Here is a 21,907-nt window from a genome sequence, read left to right on the forward strand (position 1 = left end):
ATTATCTTTAGCCCCCCGCTCTCTCCAGTCACTCAATCACACGAGCCCCGAGGACAGTGAGGGGACCTGGGAGGGCCTTCGCTTCCTGCTAGACGGAGCCAGACAAGCGTCTGAAAGCTATACTGATCGCTGTCACTGTGTGTAGAMGAACGGTGACTTTGGAGGGGCCAGAAGAGATAAGCGAGGAAGGAAACGATCGGGCGCTTGGATAACGGCCGAATTTGCACACTGACAAACAAATCCAGCGCTTCGGGCAAAATGCAGATATCCCCTCCATGCAGACAAAAGTTAAACATAAAGAGATGAAGAGGAGGCAGGGGGCTGCTCTCCTTACAAATGTGAGGATATCCAGGAGCCGACCCCCCCCTGACAAGAGCTCAATTTGTTTAGGACTACAAAACTCAGCATAAGATTTATCCCCAGTTTCCTCTCTGGGCTACAAATATTTGATACCTATCGTGTTTTCAGACAGCTTAAATCTGCTCGTTTAGAAGCTGCAACGCATAATATTAGCCTGCTGCGACAGTTACTTAGATTCTATATTTTATCATTTTTAATCTCAAAACATAATAAATAGACTAAAAATAAACGTGGAAAAATTCAAGTCTGAAATTCAAAGATGGCTCATTGTTCAGACCTTTCATGGTCAGAGTTTGAACAATATAAATCCAATGAAACTTATTAAACTGTTTGATTTACATGTCAAGATCTTCAGCCTGAGGTGGTAAGGTAACACAACTCAAGTGAGGAAATGTCATTAAACTGCACAGTCACAATAATTCCTACAAACACAGCTTGTGTGCTCTCCAATTCTTGTAGTTCAAATGTAGTTTTCCAACAAATGCATGCCCACGTACAGTATAAAACATATAAATATTATCTGTTCCGTTTATTTTGGGTTTAAAATTCTCATATGAAATTATCTGCAATGGAAGTTCTAGATTTTTGCTTCATGTGATTTTGAAGAAATAAGCCCTTTTAAATTTTTATGCTTTTAAACAATTGTCTACTTTTCAAATCTACATATGCATTTTTGTATACATTTATAATGCTCTGGTGTTAATTATATGAATGATTTGTAGCATTTTGCGTCATTTGTAAAAATTGTACGTCGTTGATTGGACACTTAAAGCAACAAACAATAAAAACAAACAATCTAAAAGAAGCCTATTATCTTTTTTTTGAAATAAAAGTAATGTTACATATTGATGACAACTAACTTGACGGTAACATTTTGAAAATATGTCTCCTATTCTTCATGTCAGATAAAATTGATAATTTTATTAGCAGAATAGAACATACCAACACCCTTCTGTCCTTGTAACATTCTGCTTCAAACCTTAATCCATGGCCACCATTATACTATCAAAAACATATTATTTACATGTGTGAAAAGAGCTAATCTGTAAATAAACCCAATCTGAATGTCCACTAAGAGGACATGGAAAAGACTTTAACACCTCAAATCCATAAAGGGTTCGAGGAAGACGTACAGAGCRCAGCAACTTCATGAAAGCCACAATTTGTAAGTCGAGAGGAAGAACTGTTTGCTTACATCTTAAATCTGCGTTCAGTGCAAAAGAAATGTAGGGGAGGGAAATCCCTCACAATTTAAGGGAGTCCTTTTATAACTTATGAGTGATTAGACTTTGGTGTTTTTGATGGGTTGTTAAGAAGAAGAAGAAAACATTAAAAGAGTCAATCTGGCTTCACTTTTTCTGTGTAAGAACAAGTAAGCCAAGGCAACCTAAGGCGATTTACAGTGTCTAACAACTAACTCATGTTGGTCTGTCATGTTGTCTCTTGCAGGAGTCAACATAATGAGGACAGAGAGCAGAAAAACAAGAACCCTTCAAGATGGATTACAACAATGCTAATAAATTAATCACTTCTGGCAGGGTTAGTGAAGATGTCCTAAAAACCTTCTCTCAATATAAATATCACCTTCCTGTAGAGAAATGTCAAAGCGTCCTAATGCAGAAAAAATAAAAACAACAAAACACACAACTTTCTGATAAATGACTTTGCAAACTTTTGTTTCAGAGTTGTACAAAATGTCTAAACCRTCCAAGATCTGTAATAGAAAACAGTTTAAACATATTGTTTTTGTTTATAATATCAAGCATGTTCATGTTTTTTTTAAATTTGGGTCTAATCTATAGTAAAAGGTTTATTTAATAAAAATGTCAAATTGCAAATTTCAATTAGGGTTTAGAAAAATATAATGTAGATGAGCTTCAAATTGAAAGGTTTTTAAAAGCAGAGGGAACAATCTAGAAAACATCTTTATAAAACAAACCGTATGCAATAATGTAAAAAAATTAAAAAGGTTATTCTTTAGTTTCTCCACTACAACGGAATWTAGTCTCAGAGATATGTTCACGTTTATTTTGATCACTAAATTATCTAACACGTCGGCTGAATTAAACAGAAGTTCCCATTTAAAAGCTTAATTTGTCCTGCCAAAGTTCACTGATTGCTCCAGCTAAAACCCTGCATTTTAAATCATCTTTATAAGGTCACTTATGAAACGGATATTTAAAGAGAGAGAGAGAGAAAAGAAAATGAGTACAAACAGCTTTTCATTCCATTCACCTCGGTGTACCTGGAAAATAAAGTGTTCAATATTTCAAGGTTGGCTGACTCTTTGGAAATGCATTAATTATCTCCCTGGGCAGACACTAGGAAGCATTCCATCTAAAAGGCTTGTATTAAAGGAAAAAGGCAGCCCAAACATCCTCCTTGAGCATGACTGAAGTGCCAAACAATACCCAGCGGACAAGTGGAAATCAGGAAAGGAGAGTTGTATCTCTACGACAGCGAACCTCATGATTTAATTTGGAGGTTCATAATGGGATAAATGAAGCTAGAAACGAATCAGAAGACAAATCATTTTTCGTCGTTTCAAAACGTTTTCAGAAGGACTAAACTTATTTCAGGAATTCATTTAGAACAAAATAAGAAAAATGCGACTGCATCCCATTTTGGAATAACTTACATTACGTTCCGTGGCAACACTATTTACCAACCTCGCATAAAAGTCGGGCGATGACAGAGCACGTGTTTCAAAAGGATGACTGATGTGTACCAATGAATGGCAACCTTTTTTTTCCTCCCGGTCCTTGATAGAATAATATTCAGCATCTTATGACAAATCAGCATCGGTTTTCTATCTAAATAAATTAAATTCTGCACCAAAAACATCACACAATGGCTCTCATTCCATCAATAAAGCTGCCTTGACCATGGAGGCCAACTTAAGACAGAGAAATTTGAGTTATTTGACAAGAAAACTTATCAAAGCATGTAATTTAAAGACCACTAATTAACCTTTTTTGAGTCAAGAATCCTTGAGCATATAAAGCCTCTCACATTAGGATCAGAAGTGTTTTCGCTATTGGGATAAAAATGAAATTTGTAAGCTTTATGCGATAAAAGGAGGTGAAGTATATCAACCCTTGTTTAAAAGATCCATTGATACGTGGAACCTGAGGATTAGTGGGATTTTGAACATACAAATGTTAAATCTTTTGAAATTATATTGCATTTACAAAAAAAGGGGCACATGATTTGTTTGCTTAATTATTATTTCTAGCGCATAAAGACCAAAATAAAAAAGAAAGTTGTAAGTTAGACTGATGTAAGTCTTTTACTAGTCTGAAAAGCTGAGAACACAAGGACACTCTTAATAACAGCCTCTTCAATCTCCCCAAGAAAACTTAAAAAAATAGGTCAGACATAGTAATGAGTGGAAGGATTTGTCACTGCGAGTCCACTTGTACATCATAAAGGCAGAGTAATTGGTAAATGCGTCCAGCAGCTCCAACGTCATGTACCTTAGAGGAAAATCCTTAGAGCAATGTCGCCATCTACTGCTGGAAGAGCTCAACAGCTACGCAACCTGGAGCAGAGAGGATGCTATGCCATAAAAACATTAACTTRTTGGGGTGGGGGCAGATTATAAATTATAAAATAAACAAACAAAAGTTTAGAAATAACCAAAGAAAATAGCGACTTATCCAGATTTTCTTTTTAATACGTTTTGTCACAACTGAATTCTTTGCCTTGCTCAAACCTGATCCAGTCCTCCTGGCATTGAAGCTCTGGTATCCAATCCATTTAATCAAATTAGGCTTTAAACTGGGCATCCTCTTTCCTTCATCAAAGCCACCGTTAAGAGCTGAGTCCTCATGCTTCCTCAGCATTGAACCAGCTTCCCCCTTCAAATAAAAACAGTAATTTTCCTCTTTTAATACTTTCAACATGTTTTATTGAATCTACTGTAAAAGATAGCATCCCATTTGGCTGCTGCGTCTGTCGGTCAAGGGCCCAGCACCTTTAAGACCCCCGCCGTCTCCTCTATTATCAGAATGAAGCTCTTCACCAGGGCAACAAAGCTCATGTGTACACCTCAGGGACGGCTGTTTGATAACTTGTCTTCCTGGATGAAATGGACGGGTTACTGAGGTCGACTCTTGCCCTGTCTGGAGAGCAGCGAGAATGAGGTCTCAAGCTGGCACACCGGTGGTAAGAAATACTTCAAACCGTGGGTGAATGAGAGGATGAGAGAGCAGGTTAAGGAGGGAGACACCCGTGGGAGGCCGGTGGGGGGTGGGAAGTGCGGAGAGATTGAGTAGCGAGGGAGTGAAAAGGCCTTGATATCCACGGAAAGCACAACAAAGACAGAGCTTTTTACATTCAAAAGAAAGGAGATTGCCCTTTTTCTTTTTTCTTTCCTCACTCCTCTACAARTCGCCTTTCGAGCCGAGTGTCACGTCCTTCCTTGGCCCGCAGGAAGTGAGAGTCTGAGCTTGGTTATAGCATTTGGCACTTCAGATGTGCACCTGTGGAGGCTGGCGTTCGTGCCTTCAGAACACTAAATGTAAGTTTATAAGGTGGGTGTTCCGGGTTTTAACATACACGGAGACGGCACCACGCGCAGAAGTATACACACTACAAATAAAGTCTTTTTTTATCCCTTCTACGGCATTCTGCTTTGCATTTAACCACAGCTAGACAAGACATGTACAACTTACACGTTAAGAGACTCAGATGTAACGATAACGACCTTATGCACCGAGCACAAAGGGTCAGGCGTTATAAAGTCGGTGAAGAAAAATGTAAAAAAAAAAAGTAATTTTCCCACATACGCCTCCAAAGACAGGAAATAAAAATGCAAGTAATGAAAATTAGCTCTAATATCATGTCCCAGCAGGTGTTAACGGCTTGATGATTAAATACGGTAAGTGAGGAGAGAAGAAAAATTGAAGATAAATCAGCAGCCAATTAAACGCCCAGGGTGAGGAAAGCAACTTGTTTTGGCACAGAGAACTCCTCTGTCATCTCAGTGTGTCTCGGCAGCGTTCGCACAGATCACTGGCGCACAAGATCTCCATCTATCTGGAGTTTTTTTTTTATGCGTTTTTCTTTCTTGTGCTTTTGGAAGCGTGAGAGTTGTGGAAGATTAATTCACTCGAGACTTCAAAACCATTTAGTGGGGAATGATCTTGGACACTCGGCAAATGTTAAAAATAAATAAATAGAAACGGGACTGAAAATCGACGCAGATTTATTCCACTTTGATTCTTTTTGAATGTCAGTCTGTAGGTGTGCGTGCCCGCAGCCCACGAGATGGGCTGCAGTTGGATAATGTTTTCACTTCGAAGYGGGTTGTAGGACATTATTTAACACGGCGTTAAATCACATTATTTTTTAAGAACRTTAAAACTACCAAACCTCTCATACTTTGCTCAAATAATCATTTTTAGTGAAAACTTTTGCATTGTTAATTGTTTTGCTCATCCTCAGGGTTCCTACAGATTAAAGCAAGTTAAATTTAAGACTTTTTAAGACTTTTTAACGCCAACTGAAAAAATTTAAGACCAATTTCATAATAAACACAAATGACAAAAAAAATAATACTGTGGCAGAAACTCATGAATCAAAGTATTTTTGGTTGACGTACTTAGATATGGATAAAAACAATAGGTCTATTAGCAAAATTTAACTGCTTTTTCATCAAACATAGCAAAAACATTCTTAGCAGTCAGTTTAACGACCCAAAATTTGCAGTTTTAGGACCCACAGTGGGGTCTTAACCCCAATTTGCTGTAGAAGAAACCTTGAAGTGTCTGTGACATCAAGTTTTTGTAAGAAAAGTGAATGCATTTTTGGAAAGACAACATTATTAACATATTACAAAACAAATTTCACGTTGATCAGACGGACTGTTGTTAAGATATTTGCATGTGAAATAACAGGAAGTGATGTCAAAGGGGAATGTCTGCATGTATATATTTAAAAAAATAAATATTACCAATTATTTTAGTATTTGAGACGAATTACAGTCATCCTATTTACAATGTGTTAACATTTTAAGATATCTGAAAGATTGATTTAAGACATTTTAAGGCTAATTAAGGCCTWATTTTTGGATTGATGAATTCAATGCCTTTTAAGACTTTTTAAGGATCTGCAGGAACCCCGTCTCCATCTAATAGAAGCTACTCCAGGAAAAAGTTCATAACTTATTTAAGAAAAAACAAACTTCATTTAAGATTATTGACGTACRTGAATTACTCCTCAACTATTGTAAAATTTGAGGTAGAAATAAAACCAGTATTGATTGGTGGAAAACAAGCACAACAAAAGCCCATTAAAACATCCATCATGTTTGCATCATACGATCATCCAAAAATGGCTTTAAGTGAAAAWAATGAGCCCATTTAAAGTGTAGAAATGGTTCAAAAACATTATTGATAAAAGTGAAGCATCTTGCAGAGTAAATAAAAAGTAAAAGCAAGTGACCCAAAGTATTGGACTGTTCATTAAGCTTTGATAGAGGAATATAGTGGTTTATGAATTACTAAACAAGGCCAGATGCTGGAGCCGCAACACAAACATGCACAACCAGGCCTCGATGGGCACAATTTGTAAGCTCAAATATAAACTGTGAATTAACCTCTGTGGATGCACCCCTGAGCTTCTGTGCTGGACTGTTTATGTGGGAAAAAAAATGATTGCAGGAAAAAAAATAAAAAATAAAGAAAGAGAAAAAGAGTTTGGTTTAGTGAGCAAAAACTACGGTGCCCAGAGGTTTGAGAGTAGCAACTTTTAACAAGGCGTGCGTGTGCACTTCTTACCTTTGAAGACACAGTTTTGGAATTATGTAACATTTATTATTATTAATAATGTTTYGTGGCACTTGTTTTAATAATGCAGAATTCATGGCGAGGCTTGTGAGCTTACAAAGTCTTTCTCGAGCTTCTCCATCTCCTGCTTGTAGCTCTTCAGCCTGCTGTTGTACATGGCTCGGCTCTGGACGGGGATCTCTCGCACCTCCAGGTCCATCTGCTCCAGCTGAAACCCACAGGTGATGCAGTTAACTCATTGGCAAGACTTTTCCATGGTCATTTCTTTAACTTTTTCTTATCGATTTTAGCAAAAAGAAAATAATAAAACTTGGATTATCAGCTGCAGGAAGTAGGAATGAAGGATGGATAGATTTATTGCTCCTAGTTTAAATTTACTTTATAAAAGGACAAATCAATAAAAAAGGCAAATGTGTTCATTTTGAAAACAATAAAAAAACTCATTTTTAAATTTAATTTTTTAAAGGAATAATCATTCTAATTATTGTAATGTTTTTAATGAAATTTCTACATGTACAAAGCAAAAATAATATTAATAATAATCAAAAGCCTCCTGTTTTCTTCACTCAGCTGTGACAAAAGTAGCAACAGAGTAAGGCGGTTCTGTAAATAAATACACCATCAAATACCAGGCCCCCCTTTTTTATTGCAGTGACATGAATAGGCCCAACAATGTCACACAGAATGAGGAGAAAAGGCACATTTGATGCATCGGGGTAGACACATCTCTTCTTGGCAGATTTGGAGGAAACTAATCACAATGCCATAACAAGACAACTGCAAAAACAATTTGTCTCTGTCTGCTGACTGCCTTTTTTTCTTCTTCTTTTTTAAACAGCAACATGAAGTCTTGCACCTCGAGATAATGGCTTGAAATGTGTCATAGGGGTGTCACTTAAAAGCAGATTACTGGGAAGTAATCATGTGAGGAGGAAGCCTCCTTTCTGCCATGTGAAGAGCGAGCATGTCTRCATGTCATGTCACCGCCAGGATAACACAGGTGCTGCTGTCTGGTGCCGGTGAAGACTGCCCCCTCCCCCTCCCCGTTTTCCTGCAAATTCATAATTTAGGAAATGGGAAAGAGGAGAAAATTACTGATCAAAGACGTACCAACTCTCTGACTTCTTCGAGCTGTTTGTCGACATTTAGAACCAGCTGTGTCTTCTCCTCTGAAAGAGAGAAAAAAAAGGCAACATATTGATCAGCCGACGGAGGAACAGCACTTTGTGACAACAGCCCAACACCCCCACAACAGTGGAAGAGATTGGGGGGGGGGGGGGGGGTAGAAAAAGACACTGGGAGAAAAACAACACACGAGGACACATTTGAAGATATATTTACACATTCTCTCCACATGACGAGCCAACATTTGATGTCTCTTAGTTATGGCGTGTATGAGGCCTTTGTTGGTTTCTGTTGAGGAGAGGAGAGACACCTCGTGCCAACTCAAAGGGAAGGGAGGTGTCAGTTTTGCTCACTTGCCAGAAGTATGAGTCCCTCTCAGAGCTGCACCTCACCCCGTGGCTGCTCCTCCGCATTACCCACGGAAACTCATTAGGACTTCAATTGCAAAAGACGGATGTAAACTACAGTACCGTCACCAGTTATTTACGGCAGCAGCCGCTAACACGTTCTGTACGCATGCGGAATTGGTCTTTGCTCTAAAATTAGCTCTTTGCCATGAAAGTGAGCAGCGTGTAGAGGTTTGGGGTGCACAAATAATAAAGACGCAAAGGAAAGAGAGAGAAAACAACTTTATATTTTTGAACGTAATGTGTTCAGTGCCATTATTTTTGCAGTTATAAATTAYGCCCAAGTCATTATTAGGAATTTTTATCAGGTTAAAGTATATTTTTTATGAACAATCTAAAAAGGTCACCAGTGATGAACCGGTCACAGACAAAATCAGCCGGTTACTCATTGACAGCTGGAGACGGGGACCCTTCCACTCCACCCACCACAGCTTTAAAGTGGACATATGCTTTAAAATCCTTCTTTTTTCACATTTAAAACATTCAGTTGGGGTCTATATAAGGTGGAACTGCAATGCTTTGGTCTGAATTCCTCYYTATWTTAACTCCACAAGCCCTTTTTTCACCCCTTTCCTGAATTGTTGTCTCAGATCAACTCGTTTTGAGGCTGTCCCTTTAAATCCTTAAATTCTACTTTTCTGCACTCCTACAGAGCTTAAAAATAWTTTTTGCAATATATGTCCCCTTTAAAGATTATGCAGGTATAGCCAATGGATGGACAGACAGCATTTGATGAATTTACGACTTGCTGCCAAAGGAGAAAGGATGATTWTGTTCTTGTCCATGTGAGTAAATGCATTTGTTCATACAGCTACTAATTAAACATTCAGGAAATGAATGTACACCAGCGGATTACAGTTTGAAGTCAACACGATTCAACACGGCCACCGCAGACAACTAACAGAACATCCTAGTTCTACAAAATAGGAAAAGCACATTTTTGTGTTCATTTTAAAACTGATGAGTTTGTGAATTCAGTATGTTTGTTACAGTTCTTACACTCCGATGTGCGAGCTCACCTAACAAATCTCTAGGATTTCTTTTAATGTCTCCCACCTTGTGATTGTTCAGTATATCAAAGATTCCATTCCAGTAAACAGAACAGAGCAAAAATGGCCGCCAGCCAATGGGCAACGAGAGCCAACGGATCCACAGAGGATCTCCAAAGCTCTTCTCCGAAAATAACTTCTACTTGAAAAACCCGATTTGTCGATTTCAGCTCAACATTCAATACATTTTCCCCTCAAGAAAGTCCCCCCTGCTATTTGGAAATTGGACTTCTTTACAAACAGATATTTGACAATTCAGGTTGGGACTTGCACCTCCTGTACACCTGAGCCTGGAAAGGGTTACGCAATCAGCCCCATCCTGCTGACTCTGTACATCTAYGACTGCAGATATAAACAGAACTTAAAGGCAAAGCTTGCAGCTTCACCTTCACTGGCAGCACAAAGAGTTACAAAAATCTGGAGGAACTCAAGAATCTTGCAGTGAGATGCACAGAGACAGRGTTGCTGTATTATTTTGTGTACTTTAGAAGGGTTTACAGTTCTGTTTAGTTTTTCAAAACTTCTTATCTAAGAGTTTGTGCAGAAACTGTCCTCAAGTGAAGTAAACAAATCTGGTATTTGAAGGCATCTTCGCTATTAAAATGTCACTAATCCCTAATAAAAATTGAACCTAGTATTTCTCATGCGATATCTACAAAAAGGATTAGGACCAGTAAAATATTTTTTTAATGTGTTTTTATAAATCCAGTTATAAATGTTGGTTTTACCCACCAGTGTGTGCCTACATGAAATATGAATAGTATAAACTATATTTCCCACCTATTGACGTTCATTCACCAGTGAATTTCCACAGACTGGTTTTGTTTCTGTCATGGGACACTGGTCAGATTACCCCAGGAGTGAAGCCTAATAACYAATCACGTAAAGTTGCTAGGCAGATTAAAGAATAAATTGGCCAATCAGTGTCGCAGAATTTTATGGTCTTGGGGCACTGAAAGTTTTGCCCCAACAGAAGTTTGTTTACACGATCCTTTTCCAGGACTTGGATTAGCAACCAGGCTAAGCTAACCACTTGTAGCAAGGCTAATGCTTGTTTTGCTTTCTCTGCCTCATTCTCCCAAGCATCAGGCTCTGACCCAACATGGATTAAGACAGGTAAGAAAAAGCCAAATGTCTTTTATAATGCTTATTAATGATAGTAGTGCTATAGTTATATAATGGTGAACACATATTAAAAAGGGATAATATAATATAATATATGATTTACCTTAAAGGTTCAACAATTTGTTGCTATTTAATTAACACATAAATTGTTTTCTATGTATTAAATATATATTAGAAAGCTCACTTGTAGCCATCTCCAGAGTGATTTAAACTCRTGCATTCATGTTTTTAGGTTTGTGACACCATCTTGAGCCATTTACAAAGCATCTGATCAGTGCTACACTGGTGCAGGTAGACTCCTGCAGTACCACAGCCAGTTCTCTGAAGCAGCACTGAACAGCACCATGGAGACTTAAGCTTGTTTTAAACTTTGAGTCACACGTCTTGTTCCCTTGTTGAGTGACAAAAAACTGGATAACTTCTGTCTGCTCTCCCACTGCTAAACCCCAGTAACAGGCCTCAGTCAGAACTCTGCGATGTGGACCTTGCGGCTTGGAGCGTGTGATTGGTTAGAACTTTGTGGGGGTCTTTGTTCACGAGGAGCAAAGCATGGCTGTGGCGCAGGACCAGATTAGATCTTCCTTGCAATTTATTTTGTTTAAAATGACTTTATTTGTCTGAAGTCTGTTGTTAAAGAGCTATAAGAGCAGCTGGTTTGATCCTGTTGAACATGAGCACACAGCTCATCTTCACGTCTTTTCCCCATCACCACTGTTAACAAAAAAATTTTTTTTTTCCTCCGCGGACTCTTCACACAACACAACACTGATCATTGAGTTAAAAAAAAACACAATATCGACCCATCATTATTATTGTTTATACACTTATATGAACTGTGGGAGGACAGAGAGAGGAATTATGATCATTTATGGCTTGCCGCATCTTCAGCCCTATAGAGAAGAATCTGTTTAAAACATCCCTGATTTGAACCAGAGTCATTGAGAAATTTGCTTCTCTCGAGTACAGAAAGGAAAAATGTATTTACTAAAAATAAAACACTACATGACATTGTAATGCCAAATTTTTATTGTTTTCATTTGTTTAATAAATACACTGGCATGACACAACTTAGTACATGTTTGCTTGTTTTTTGAGATATGTCTATTTTGAAGTTGTAGTCTACTCTGGAGAAAAATCCACCAGCCGCCRCTGTGAATTAGCAGAGCCAACCATCTGGAATTGAGTTAAAGCCAAAAGTTAATCAGGTTTAGATGTACATCTAATGATTACTGGCTGAAAGTTTCATTAAAATGTGTCCAGTGGTTCGTGAGACATTTTGCTAACAGGCAAACAGGGTTGGCTCTAATTAGCAATATTTTACATGATGAATTTGCACAGTCTGTTAATTGTTGGGAATTACTCTTAGCTACTATCTCATCAAATATCTATAATAATATAATAATAAAAAAATCTTTAAAACTGACTAAGTTACATACATTTTTGTCATTTTTATGGTTAGTTAGCTGTGGCAGCCATCTTGAATCGGGTTAACTCCTAAAGGTTGTCAGTTTGTGGATATAAATTCAATAACTATTCAACATTTTATCAGAGTCTGTCCTGCTTTATGAGACATTTTGGTATCAGACACACACACGTCTCTGTATACTTGTGTAGGTTTTGCATTATTTATTTATTTACCATTATTTATTTATCGTTACATAACCAGGCAAGTCCTGTTGCATCGACTTCCATTAATTTCTACAGCCTAACCCTGACCTCTTACCCTAAACCTGACCTCACAGGTAAATACTAACCCTAACCTGAACTTCATTCATACCTAAACCCTAACCCACAAATGCTTTTTTTCCACTGAGTGGACCAAGTAAACACGTATCCACATATAAAGTATCCACGACAAAATGTCCTCATAAGCATAGTATGTCAAAGCATGTCCAAACACCGATACAAACACACACACACACTCAGACATGAATTAAAAAAATTACCATCCATCTTTCCTTTTCAGCACAAAGTAATAAAAAGATTACCAGCTCAAAAACTAAAATTAAAAAACTAAATTTTCAACTTCTTCAATGTCCCATTGAACATCACTACTGAACACCTGGCAAATTAATAGAAACTGTCATTTCCACTGAATCTGATGATGCAGAGAACTTTCAACTATTTTTTTTCCACCTTACAACCTTTCAATTTAAAACTGATATGCGCTTGTGAAGTAGTCTCAGGATTCAGTCATTCCATTAAAAACATTTGAAATGAAACAAAGCCATGATCACAAGCAGAACCTGCTGAAATATTCAAGAACACTTAAAAATTTAAACACAAAGTCAACAAACCTTAAAGCTCAAAGGCAAAACACAAGGCTACCAGTTGTGGGACTGCAGCCTTGGAAGAAAGGCCAGGCAAAGGTCTTAATTTCTTATGGCACCATGGGCCAAGATTACCTTTTGCCAGTCCTCAAATTCATTTTTAAAACCTGTGTCCAACCTTGCAACCTACACAGTAAACATCCAGAGGCGATTCAAACAAAGGTGAGACGCTGCTCTGTCTCTCAAACTCAAGCTGGAGAGGTGTGAAATATGTATGGTTATTTACCAAGACCACAAACTGCTGACAGACAGATGAGAAGTTTTGCACACAGAAGTAAAGCAAAGAATAAAAGAAGAAAGTAGAAGAGAGAGAAAAAGAAAGAGCTTATTCTTCAATTTAAACATTGATATGAACTGTGAACAAGAATGCATTGATATTTTGTCTAGTATTTTAGTCTTACTTCAAGTTGTCGTAACATTTAAACTACTTGAAATTCTGTTTTCATGCTGTTGTTTTTCCTATGTTCCCTATTAATAACCTGTTTACATGTTAGCATCCATCCATATAAAACTGAGTGCGACAATCCAAGTGTTTAAATAAAACGTCAAAACATGAATTATCCTGGTATAGTAAATGTAAAACTGTAAGCAAATTATAATTTTGTGCATTTTATATGATGAAAAATCAGGATGGTTCTAYATTAATTCAATTAGGGGTGGATGAGGTGTCTTTGCTTTAGAAGTAAACTTCAATTAAAACCTCAACCTTTGAGTGCCACACCACACTTATTTTACACRATGAACAAACCACCTAAAAGCTGTATCGATTTACTGAATGTTCAACCTTTGCTGGCTTGAAAACAAACCTCCAGAGATGTTTGAGATMATCTATAATGGTTATAAATCYTCTGCTCATCCAGCAGATCTGASTGAAATCAGTTGCTTCCAAACATCTCAGAACTCACCGCAGTGTGGAGTAAAAAGCTGGTTTTACACATTCAATAGATGCAGCCTTGACTTTTTTTTTTTGCAATACATGTTTTATGTGCTGCAAATACATACAAATGTGAGATCTACTATAACAAAACAAAAACACAACTTTGCACAGACCAAAATGTGAGAGCAAACACRTCCACTATTTCTGAAGYACTGTAAACAAAGAAATAAATATCSWGTTTKCTTTTAGAATCATATCTTCACACTCTGCCATCACTCTGCAGAAACTCCAAATTAGGAGTGGGCAATATTGGCAAAAAAGTTAATCACGATTAATTGTGTTATTTAGCCAATAACGATTAATTTGACGATTAATCCCCTGGAGTCCCTGGACACCCTTATGTCCTAGTCACATGACCAATTTAGTGGGAAAGATTTGCTCTTTGTAAAAATCTATTCCAATTTGTGTCAAAATTACAGACTTAAGTCTATACATCAACTTTTAAATTGTGCTAATAGGTAAATAAATTACAGAGCTTTTTTAAAAAAAAAATTGGTCATATTTGAAGCAGAGAGGAGCACCGAGCAGGCTGACCGGAGTAATCCCCAGTCAGTCTGCCTGGTGGCATTAATCGTATTAATCGTCAAGTGCCAAAAAATAATCGATTAATGTTTTTCTGACGATTAATTGCACACGATACGATTATGCCCAACCCTACTCCAAACGTCAGAGTGCATTTCACACAGTGAGCTGTTGAACTTTGATCAACAGAAGGCAGCAGATTTGGTTTTCTGATGTTCATCTATGTAAAATGCTAAGATTTGTCTTTACTTGAGGTTTATGGGTAGTTTGCAAGATACTTGATAATTATTTTGAAAGTTGTTCCACCAAATTATCTAATTTGGGACCAGCATTCACTYTGACCAGTAAACTGGAGTTTATGATTAGCCATTTAGTTAAGGAATGAAAAAATCTCTTTAACCCAATCCTTTTTAAAGAAAATGCTATYTGTTTTTATTGTAAAGGTATTATCATGAGCATAATTGCCTTTTTATAATCATTATGTTTTGTGTAATTCCACTGACTAAAATAAAGTCAGAATTGATCAAAACAGAACATTTCAAGAATCGGAATTAGTAATTTGGCTTACAAAACTGCAATAACAGCATAACTAGTACCACTACAAAATATTATTTGGCAATCTTAACATCATCCAAATAATCTAATAAATACTGGCAATTAGGAAAAATGTGATTTTAGACAAGAAAATCTGGCATATCAATAACTAGATACTTAAATTTTTCATTTAGAGTCCAAGACAAAAGCTGACTCTTCAAAATAAAATGCTTAAGAGACATTTATTACATCCCTAATACTGTTGGATAAGCTATTAACATTTAATATTATTAACTTGGTAAACTGCTGAGCTGTCATKGTCAAAAGAAATTTCTTTATTCGTGTAAATTCAGATTAAAAAAAAAAGTGGAACTGTGCATCACAACCATGTTGGTAGGTACTGGCTGAAACTATACGCACAACAAACAACCGGTGATTTTTAAAATAAATAACAAGAACACAATAATTGTGTCACACTATTAGATGTTTTTTTTAATGAATAAATATATAATAAACGCAACAAATCGCCTTCTACCATATCAGCTAAGACTTGATGGCTAACTATTATTAGCTAGCTAGCATCTTAACGATTCAAGTTTAGTCTTTCTTACCTCCACTTAGTTTAGGAATTCTGCCAATTTTATTAGTTATATCGGCTGTAATGGTTCCAAAGTCCTGCTCRTAGGTTTCGAAGTCTGAAGACATCCTGAAGAATAGGCTTAAACAGAGAACTGTCAGCTGGTTAGTCACCTCAGAATAATAACAACAAGCCTCCCTCGAATGGAGTGTCTTCCTTGTGTTACAACATAAAGTGCTCGACAAGGAACTAGGTTTCTTTAAGAGGTTCTGTTTGCCGCACGCGTTTATTTGTTTCCGCGGGCGTATACGCTGTATCTTMAAATTGTTTTTGATCATTTAACTACCTGGATTAAATAGTATCTGTAAAACTTTCGTGGRTTTTGGTAAAGGAGACACAACAAAGTAAGGTACTGAATAAACGTTCCTRCCCTGTAGACGGGAGAAATCAAAGACATAAGCAAGGAAGTGACCAGGTTCGTAATTTTTTTTTTCCACTTCTCACTAAAACATTTTAAATGCGTACACAGGTTCGTGTTTTTTTATAGTTTTATATTTCGTGTCTGTTCTTTGCGGGTTTTGGCAACAGTTCTGTGTGAAACGCTTGGTAAAGCTGGCGGGCAACCTTGCTAACAAATAGTTTGCTAACAGCTGCTCCAAACCGGAAATGTCATTTCTCAAACAAACAGATACATTTAATCACACTAATGTTGACTTTTCAACCAGACTAGTCTTATTTGTTTAAACTATATAAACAGCTGACAGAAGCGTGCGTGAAGTTCTGATGTGTTTCTATTCCTGGTACAAATTAGCTAGCTTGGCAGCAGTAGCTAATTAATGAAATATGCAAGTGAACTCACTGATTTTTTTTTTTCAGTTTTATTTGCTTACTTGTTTTTTATTCTATTGTGTTTGCTTTAAACTCAGAAAGCTACTTTATCAATTTTRAAAYKTAAACTAAGAAGTCGATATTATTGTACTACAATATTYRCAAGAAAAAWTTAAAAAGTAAAAATACATSCCCTGTTTGAAATAGAAATGAGAGCAGCACAAGATGTATCGTGAATATAAGACATGTACTAAATGTCTAAAGCATGTTAACCTTATTATTATGTGTTTTCCTGTAGATGAGGAACGTCAGACTCTCACAGGGATAAGTGTCCTTCAGATGTTGGCTGGAGATGATGCTGGTCTTCACCGGGGCATGGATTAATGGGACGCAGAGAGTCCAAGTGACTGAAGGCCTGGACAGTTTCTGGGTGCTCAGAAGAGACAAAACATGTGCATTTTGTGCACTTCTAACGTTGCAAGGTAGCAGAAGAAAATAGTAGCACGTTGAACTTGGAGCAGTACATTTCAGGAACCTGAAAGTCAAAGTAATATTCCTACACTTCCTTTTAAAATGAATTTCCTGTCAACCATTGTGACATTTGAGAACCTCCATGAGGTTCGGAGATTGTGCCACTGGGGTCCAATCATAGCTTTGTCTGTCATCGCTATATGTTCAACCATGGCAATTATAGACTCCATTATCTGGTACTGGCCGCTAGATACTACAGGAGGCAGCATTAACTTCATCATGCTCCTCAACTGGACTGTGCTGATTCTCTACAACTACTTCAATGCTATGTTTGCTGGACCTGGATACATTCCTCTTGGCTGGAAACCAGTAAGACACACAGACTACGATTAAAGTTTCCCCTGACAATGTAATACAGTGATACAGATGAGCTTACATCACACTTATTGTTTTAAACAGGAGACTCAACAGGATTCCCTGTACCTACAATACTGCAGAGTGTGCCAAGGGTACAAAGCTCCCAGATCTCACCACTGTCGAAAATGTAACAGGTAAATATAAATGAAAGTAAAGACTTTCAACCCTTCAACTGTACTGTAACTATAAAAAATGTTACTTCATGCCCTCTTAAAAAATGAGTTAATTTTGTTTTGTTTTTTTTCCTCCCGTTCCTCAGGTGTGTGATGAAGATGGACCACCACTGCCCCTGGATCAACAATTGCTGTGGCCACCTAAACCATGCCTACTTCACCAGCTTCCTGCTGCTGGCTCCACTGGGATGCTCCCACGCTGCCATCATCTTCATCATGACCATGTACACACAGCTGTATGAGAGGGTGGGTGGGCCCTTTACTTCCTTTTTGTTTGTTTTGTTTTTACAGTTCTAGAAAAACTCCTGAAGCAGTTTTTTTTCTCTCCTAACTGCAGATATCATTTGGCTGGAGCACTGTAAAGATTGACATGAGTGCTGTTCGTCAGTTCCAGCCGCTCATGCCCTTCAGTGTGCCTGCTTTTGCTGCCACACTATTTGCCTTAGGTTTGGCACTGGGTACAACCATTGCTGTTGGAATGCTTTTTTTCATACAGGTAGGTGTTTTGTTTTTGGTGAGGGAGACGATCATTTGGCCTTAATCTTTCAAATTTTGCTTGCTCTGTTTACACTGTAATGCCTGGTTCACACGGCAAGATAATTGTGTCAATTTTTGGCCCGATTTAGCCCATCCAACAATAAAAAGGAAGCTCTGATTACCATGGTGGCTCTAAAGATAAACTTATTAGATATTCCTGCTGTGTGTGCGATGTGATTTAGTCGGCTCGGAAGGACTTCAGGACTGCTCCGGTCTCGAATTGGGCATATTCAACATGTTGGATTGTCTTGGCGCAGTATTTCAGCATGTGTGATGTTCCCTGAGGACAAACGAGCTCGTAGCCTGTTGAATGTGACGTGTAGCCAATCAGAAAGCGGGGTGACGTAAACACCGAGGGGAATCCAAAAGACAAAACTGCCATGATGCACCGAAAACATCGACTGGGCTTTTTGTTTTTTCCTCTGTTAAAAATAGTCTTCAAATAATCACCGTTGCTTCTTCCTCGTCGGCCATGTTTGTTTACTCTGAACTCGTGTTTGATCTCGAGAGGTCTCGCGAGATTTCCCGTCTGAATGTCGGCGAGTGAAATCTGTTTTTGTGTGGTGAGTGTTGTTTTTGCTGTGTGGTTGTACAACACACACTGGAGGACTAAACCTGTTATATCGTGATATTTTATCATCTTGTGGGGTCTCTCAGTGTTTGAAAATCACCAGTAATTTTAAAATCTTGCCGTGTGAACCAGGCATAAGGCAAAAGTAGTCTTCAGCAGCTGATCAGTGTTACAGTATACCAACAGATATACTGCTGTATAACAGTTAACATGTTTTTTTTTGTTTCATTTTGTATTTTTACTGTATTTAAACTTTGTTCATCTATAATTTACTTTGTTTTAAAAAAATTGCTAAATATGTAAAGGTTTCATGTAATCGGTTTGTCAGATTCATGGAGGCTTGAAAAGTCTGACGCAACAATTCATGTTAAATGTTTGAAACTGCATTGTTTTTGCTTTATATTCTGTAAAGGAGCAACAAATGCACAGAGTTTACTATTCATAAAGATTTTAAATTCATTTCAATAATTAAAGTTGGTGTCTTTTTCAGATAAAAGTCATCATCCGAAATAAGACCTCGATCGAATCCTGGATCGAGGAAAAGGTCAGAATATTTTTTATACTTTTTTTTTTAAATGTATGCCATGTCTGTATAAAAAATGTTGTGGAGATACTGCATGAACTTCTAGGAAATTAGTTTTTCTTTAACTGGAGTATTTTGTTTTTGAAACATATTCTCAGCATTCAACTTGAGACTTATTGCTTGGTTAGATTTAGAATAGATTAAATATTTTTGCACATAGTAACCTGTTTTGTTTTCTTTTTTTCTCACCAGGCCAAAGACAGAATACAGCATTACCAAACAGGGGAGGAGTTCATCTTCCCGTACGACCTTGGCAGCCGCTGGCTGAACTTTAAACAAGTCTTTACCTGGTCAGGGACCCCCAAAGGGGACGGCATTCAGTGGCCGGTTCATCCCAAGTGTCACCAGCACACCTTAACTGTAGGTTCTGTTTGGCACCGAGTTTAATAATCTGTGTTATTGTTTTGCTTTTTATTAACACATTGTTCACTCATGTGTCTTTTGACTTTATATCAAGTATTAGTTTTGGTTCATGACGTGTTTAAGTTACAAAATGAAACAATCGTTTCACCTTGAATTTTGTTTCTTTATTCCTTTTTTTTTTTTTTTTTACACAGATAGAGCAGCTGAAGCAAAAAGCTGACAAACGAGTAAGAAGTGTAAGTACCTGTTAAATGTGTACTAGGTCATTCTTGAATACCGGCTATGAGATTTTATACATTTATACATTATTCTTGCAGCTCATTGTATTATCAGACTAACGAGACTAATGTGTAAGCTCATAATGACGTGTCTGATCAGTCCAATAACTGATTTTTTGTGTAAAATAATTACAATAAAATAATAACCAGAGCATAATAATAATCTTATTTATTTTATTTTATTTTATTTTTATTTTTTGCCTTGACCAGCAGGTCCAGTACCAGGTAGTGGAGGACTATAATGGAGCCTGCTGCCCACTCAACAAGGGCATCCAAACTTTTTTCAGAACCCCCTGCACCGAGGAGCCCAGGATCCCCCTGGTTAAAGGGGACATCATCCTGGCCACCCGTGGCACAAAGTACGTTTACATACACCCAAATAAAAATCCTACTGAAGTCATTTATCTAAGAGTCGGAGTAGTTATTTTTAGTGAAATAAATAAATTTCTAAATAAATAGATAAATAGTTATCCTCTTATTGTGGTAACGTTTTGTTTTTGTAGATGGTGGATGTATGGAGACAAAGTTTTAAAYGAGGAGAAACTGAGAGGTAAAAAACGAAAAGCTTTTCCTGCTCGAAATGCTCAGCAGTTAGCCTCGATGTTGTGTTGTGATCCACTCTTATTTTATTTATTTATTTTCAGCTGGAGAACGCATACGAGGATGGTTTCCAAGGAGATGCGTTGAGAAGTGCCATTACGACAYGGCTGCCAGCGAAAGCACCAGCGATAAGAAAGTAAACTAAGGTGTCAGCAGAGGAGCCGGACCGAAACTTTCTGTCCGTGTTTATAAATGTTTGTCTACTGAAGATGTCACGCCTGAGGCTGCAGCCTCAAATAATTTTATCCTTTGATTAAATATGCTCAAACTTTTCATTGCTAAGGCTGCATCTAAGTCTTACTGAGCATTTTGCTGTTAAATGTCTAGAAAAGAGCAGTTTGTGAGAGGRTTTAGTTTGACTTCTCTGACCAAAAAAACCTACCCAACAAGAGTCTTAATTTTCAACAGTTGCCAACAGGCTTTTATGTGACTTCATTATAATTGTGACTTTTTTTTTCTTTACTTGAATTTGTTCTTACTTTTTTGTTGTTGTTTTTTTTTCTACTTATGCAATGCCTCTGCCCAGCTAACCGCAGGGCTTCATAATGCAACTCTTTCTACAGAATGGAGATAACACTTTTTATTTTTTTGTAAAAAGAAATTGTTTGCCTCAAAGTATAAATTGCTGATTATAAAAAAGAAAAACCTTCCACACGACTGGCTGTTTGTCTCAGCTTTTGTAATTGCTTTAAATTTTCTTGTTATAATACTTGAGTTTTTGAAAAGCCCCAGGCTTAAAAAAATAATAAATTGTGTAGAAGAAAAAAACAACAGTGCCTGCTATGAAACTGCTACTGAACTTTTATGAAATTGCCTGTCGAGCAGCTGGAAATGCATGAACAATTTTTAGCTAAATAATCTCTGCGCTTTATAGCTGAATAAATGCCTTATGGCTCTTCTAGTACTTTACTCTTTTAATTCAGTTTCTCTCTCTAAGCTAATTGAACTTTCAGACTATTTACAATAAAGCCTTTTCTTTTAAAAGTAACATCACCAGCAGGTTTAACCCTTAAATGTATGTGACAGACTGRCATTTAAATTAGGAAAACTCAGCTGCCCATAAAAACGAGACTTGCCTTTTATGTTATGAGTAAACCGTACATGTTTTTACTATAATCTTTTGGTGTAATAAAACTGAACAGCCTCTCTAGTATTTTCTGTAACCCTTCACAAAATGTAAATATATCTTTACTTGGGGCATCAGAACTTCTCACGTGTCCAAGAGGACTACGTATCCCACAATTCCCAGCCACTAACACGCTAGATTCTTTTGACGAATCACGTTGTTCCGAATTTGTCACGTGATYATCCAACCCCAGTTCACGTGTG

General features: G+C 37.3%; 2 protein-coding genes across 6 annotated transcripts in view; one reads left to right on the plus strand and one right to left on the minus strand.

Moving 5' to 3' along the window:
* vti1a (vesicle transport through interaction with t-SNAREs 1A) overlaps nt 1–15,969 on the minus strand; it is a 120,045-nt gene extending 104,076 nt beyond the window's left edge. For all 4 annotated transcript variants that reach the window (XM_014007645.1, XM_014007644.1, XM_014007647.1 and 1 more), the window contains exons 1-3: nt 15,792–15,969; nt 8,262–8,320; nt 7,249–7,359 (exon numbers count right to left, since the gene is read on the minus strand). In XM_014007645.1, coding sequence (XP_013863099.1) covers nt 7,249–7,359; nt 8,262–8,320; nt 15,792–15,885 — 264 coding nt within the window. In that variant the 5' untranslated portion in view covers nt 15,886–15,969. The remainder of the gene's footprint in view (nt 1–7,248; nt 7,360–8,261; nt 8,321–15,791) is intronic.
* Nucleotides 15,970–16,047: 78 nt separating this feature from the next.
* On the plus strand, nt 16,048–21,496 carry zdhhc6 (zDHHC palmitoyltransferase 6). Of its 2 annotated transcripts, none has more exons than XM_014007643.1 (11): nt 16,048–16,232; nt 16,884–17,425; nt 17,516–17,607; nt 17,733–17,892; nt 17,984–18,142; nt 19,245–19,298; nt 19,530–19,697; nt 19,895–19,936; nt 20,192–20,337; nt 20,482–20,528; nt 20,623–21,496. In XM_014007643.1, the coding sequence occupies exons 2-11, from the start codon at nt 17,159–17,161 to the stop codon at nt 20,721–20,723; spliced, it is 1,236 nt and encodes a 411-aa protein (XP_013863097.1). In that variant the 5' UTR covers nt 16,048–16,232; nt 16,884–17,158; the 3' UTR covers nt 20,724–21,496. The 2 variants fall into 2 exon arrangements, with proteins under 2 accessions (XP_013863097.1, XP_013863096.1); XM_014007642.1 differs by having other exon boundaries at nt 16,050–16,232; nt 20,189–20,337.
* The last annotated feature ends 411 nt before the right edge of the window (nt 21,497–21,907 follow it).

Source organism: Austrofundulus limnaeus, unplaced genomic scaffold (genome assembly GCF_001266775.1).
Source record: "Austrofundulus limnaeus strain Quisiro unplaced genomic scaffold, Austrofundulus_limnaeus-1.0 Scaffold43, whole genome shotgun sequence".
In the NCBI taxonomy this organism is placed as follows: domain Eukaryota; kingdom Metazoa; phylum Chordata; class Actinopteri; order Cyprinodontiformes; family Rivulidae; genus Austrofundulus; species Austrofundulus limnaeus.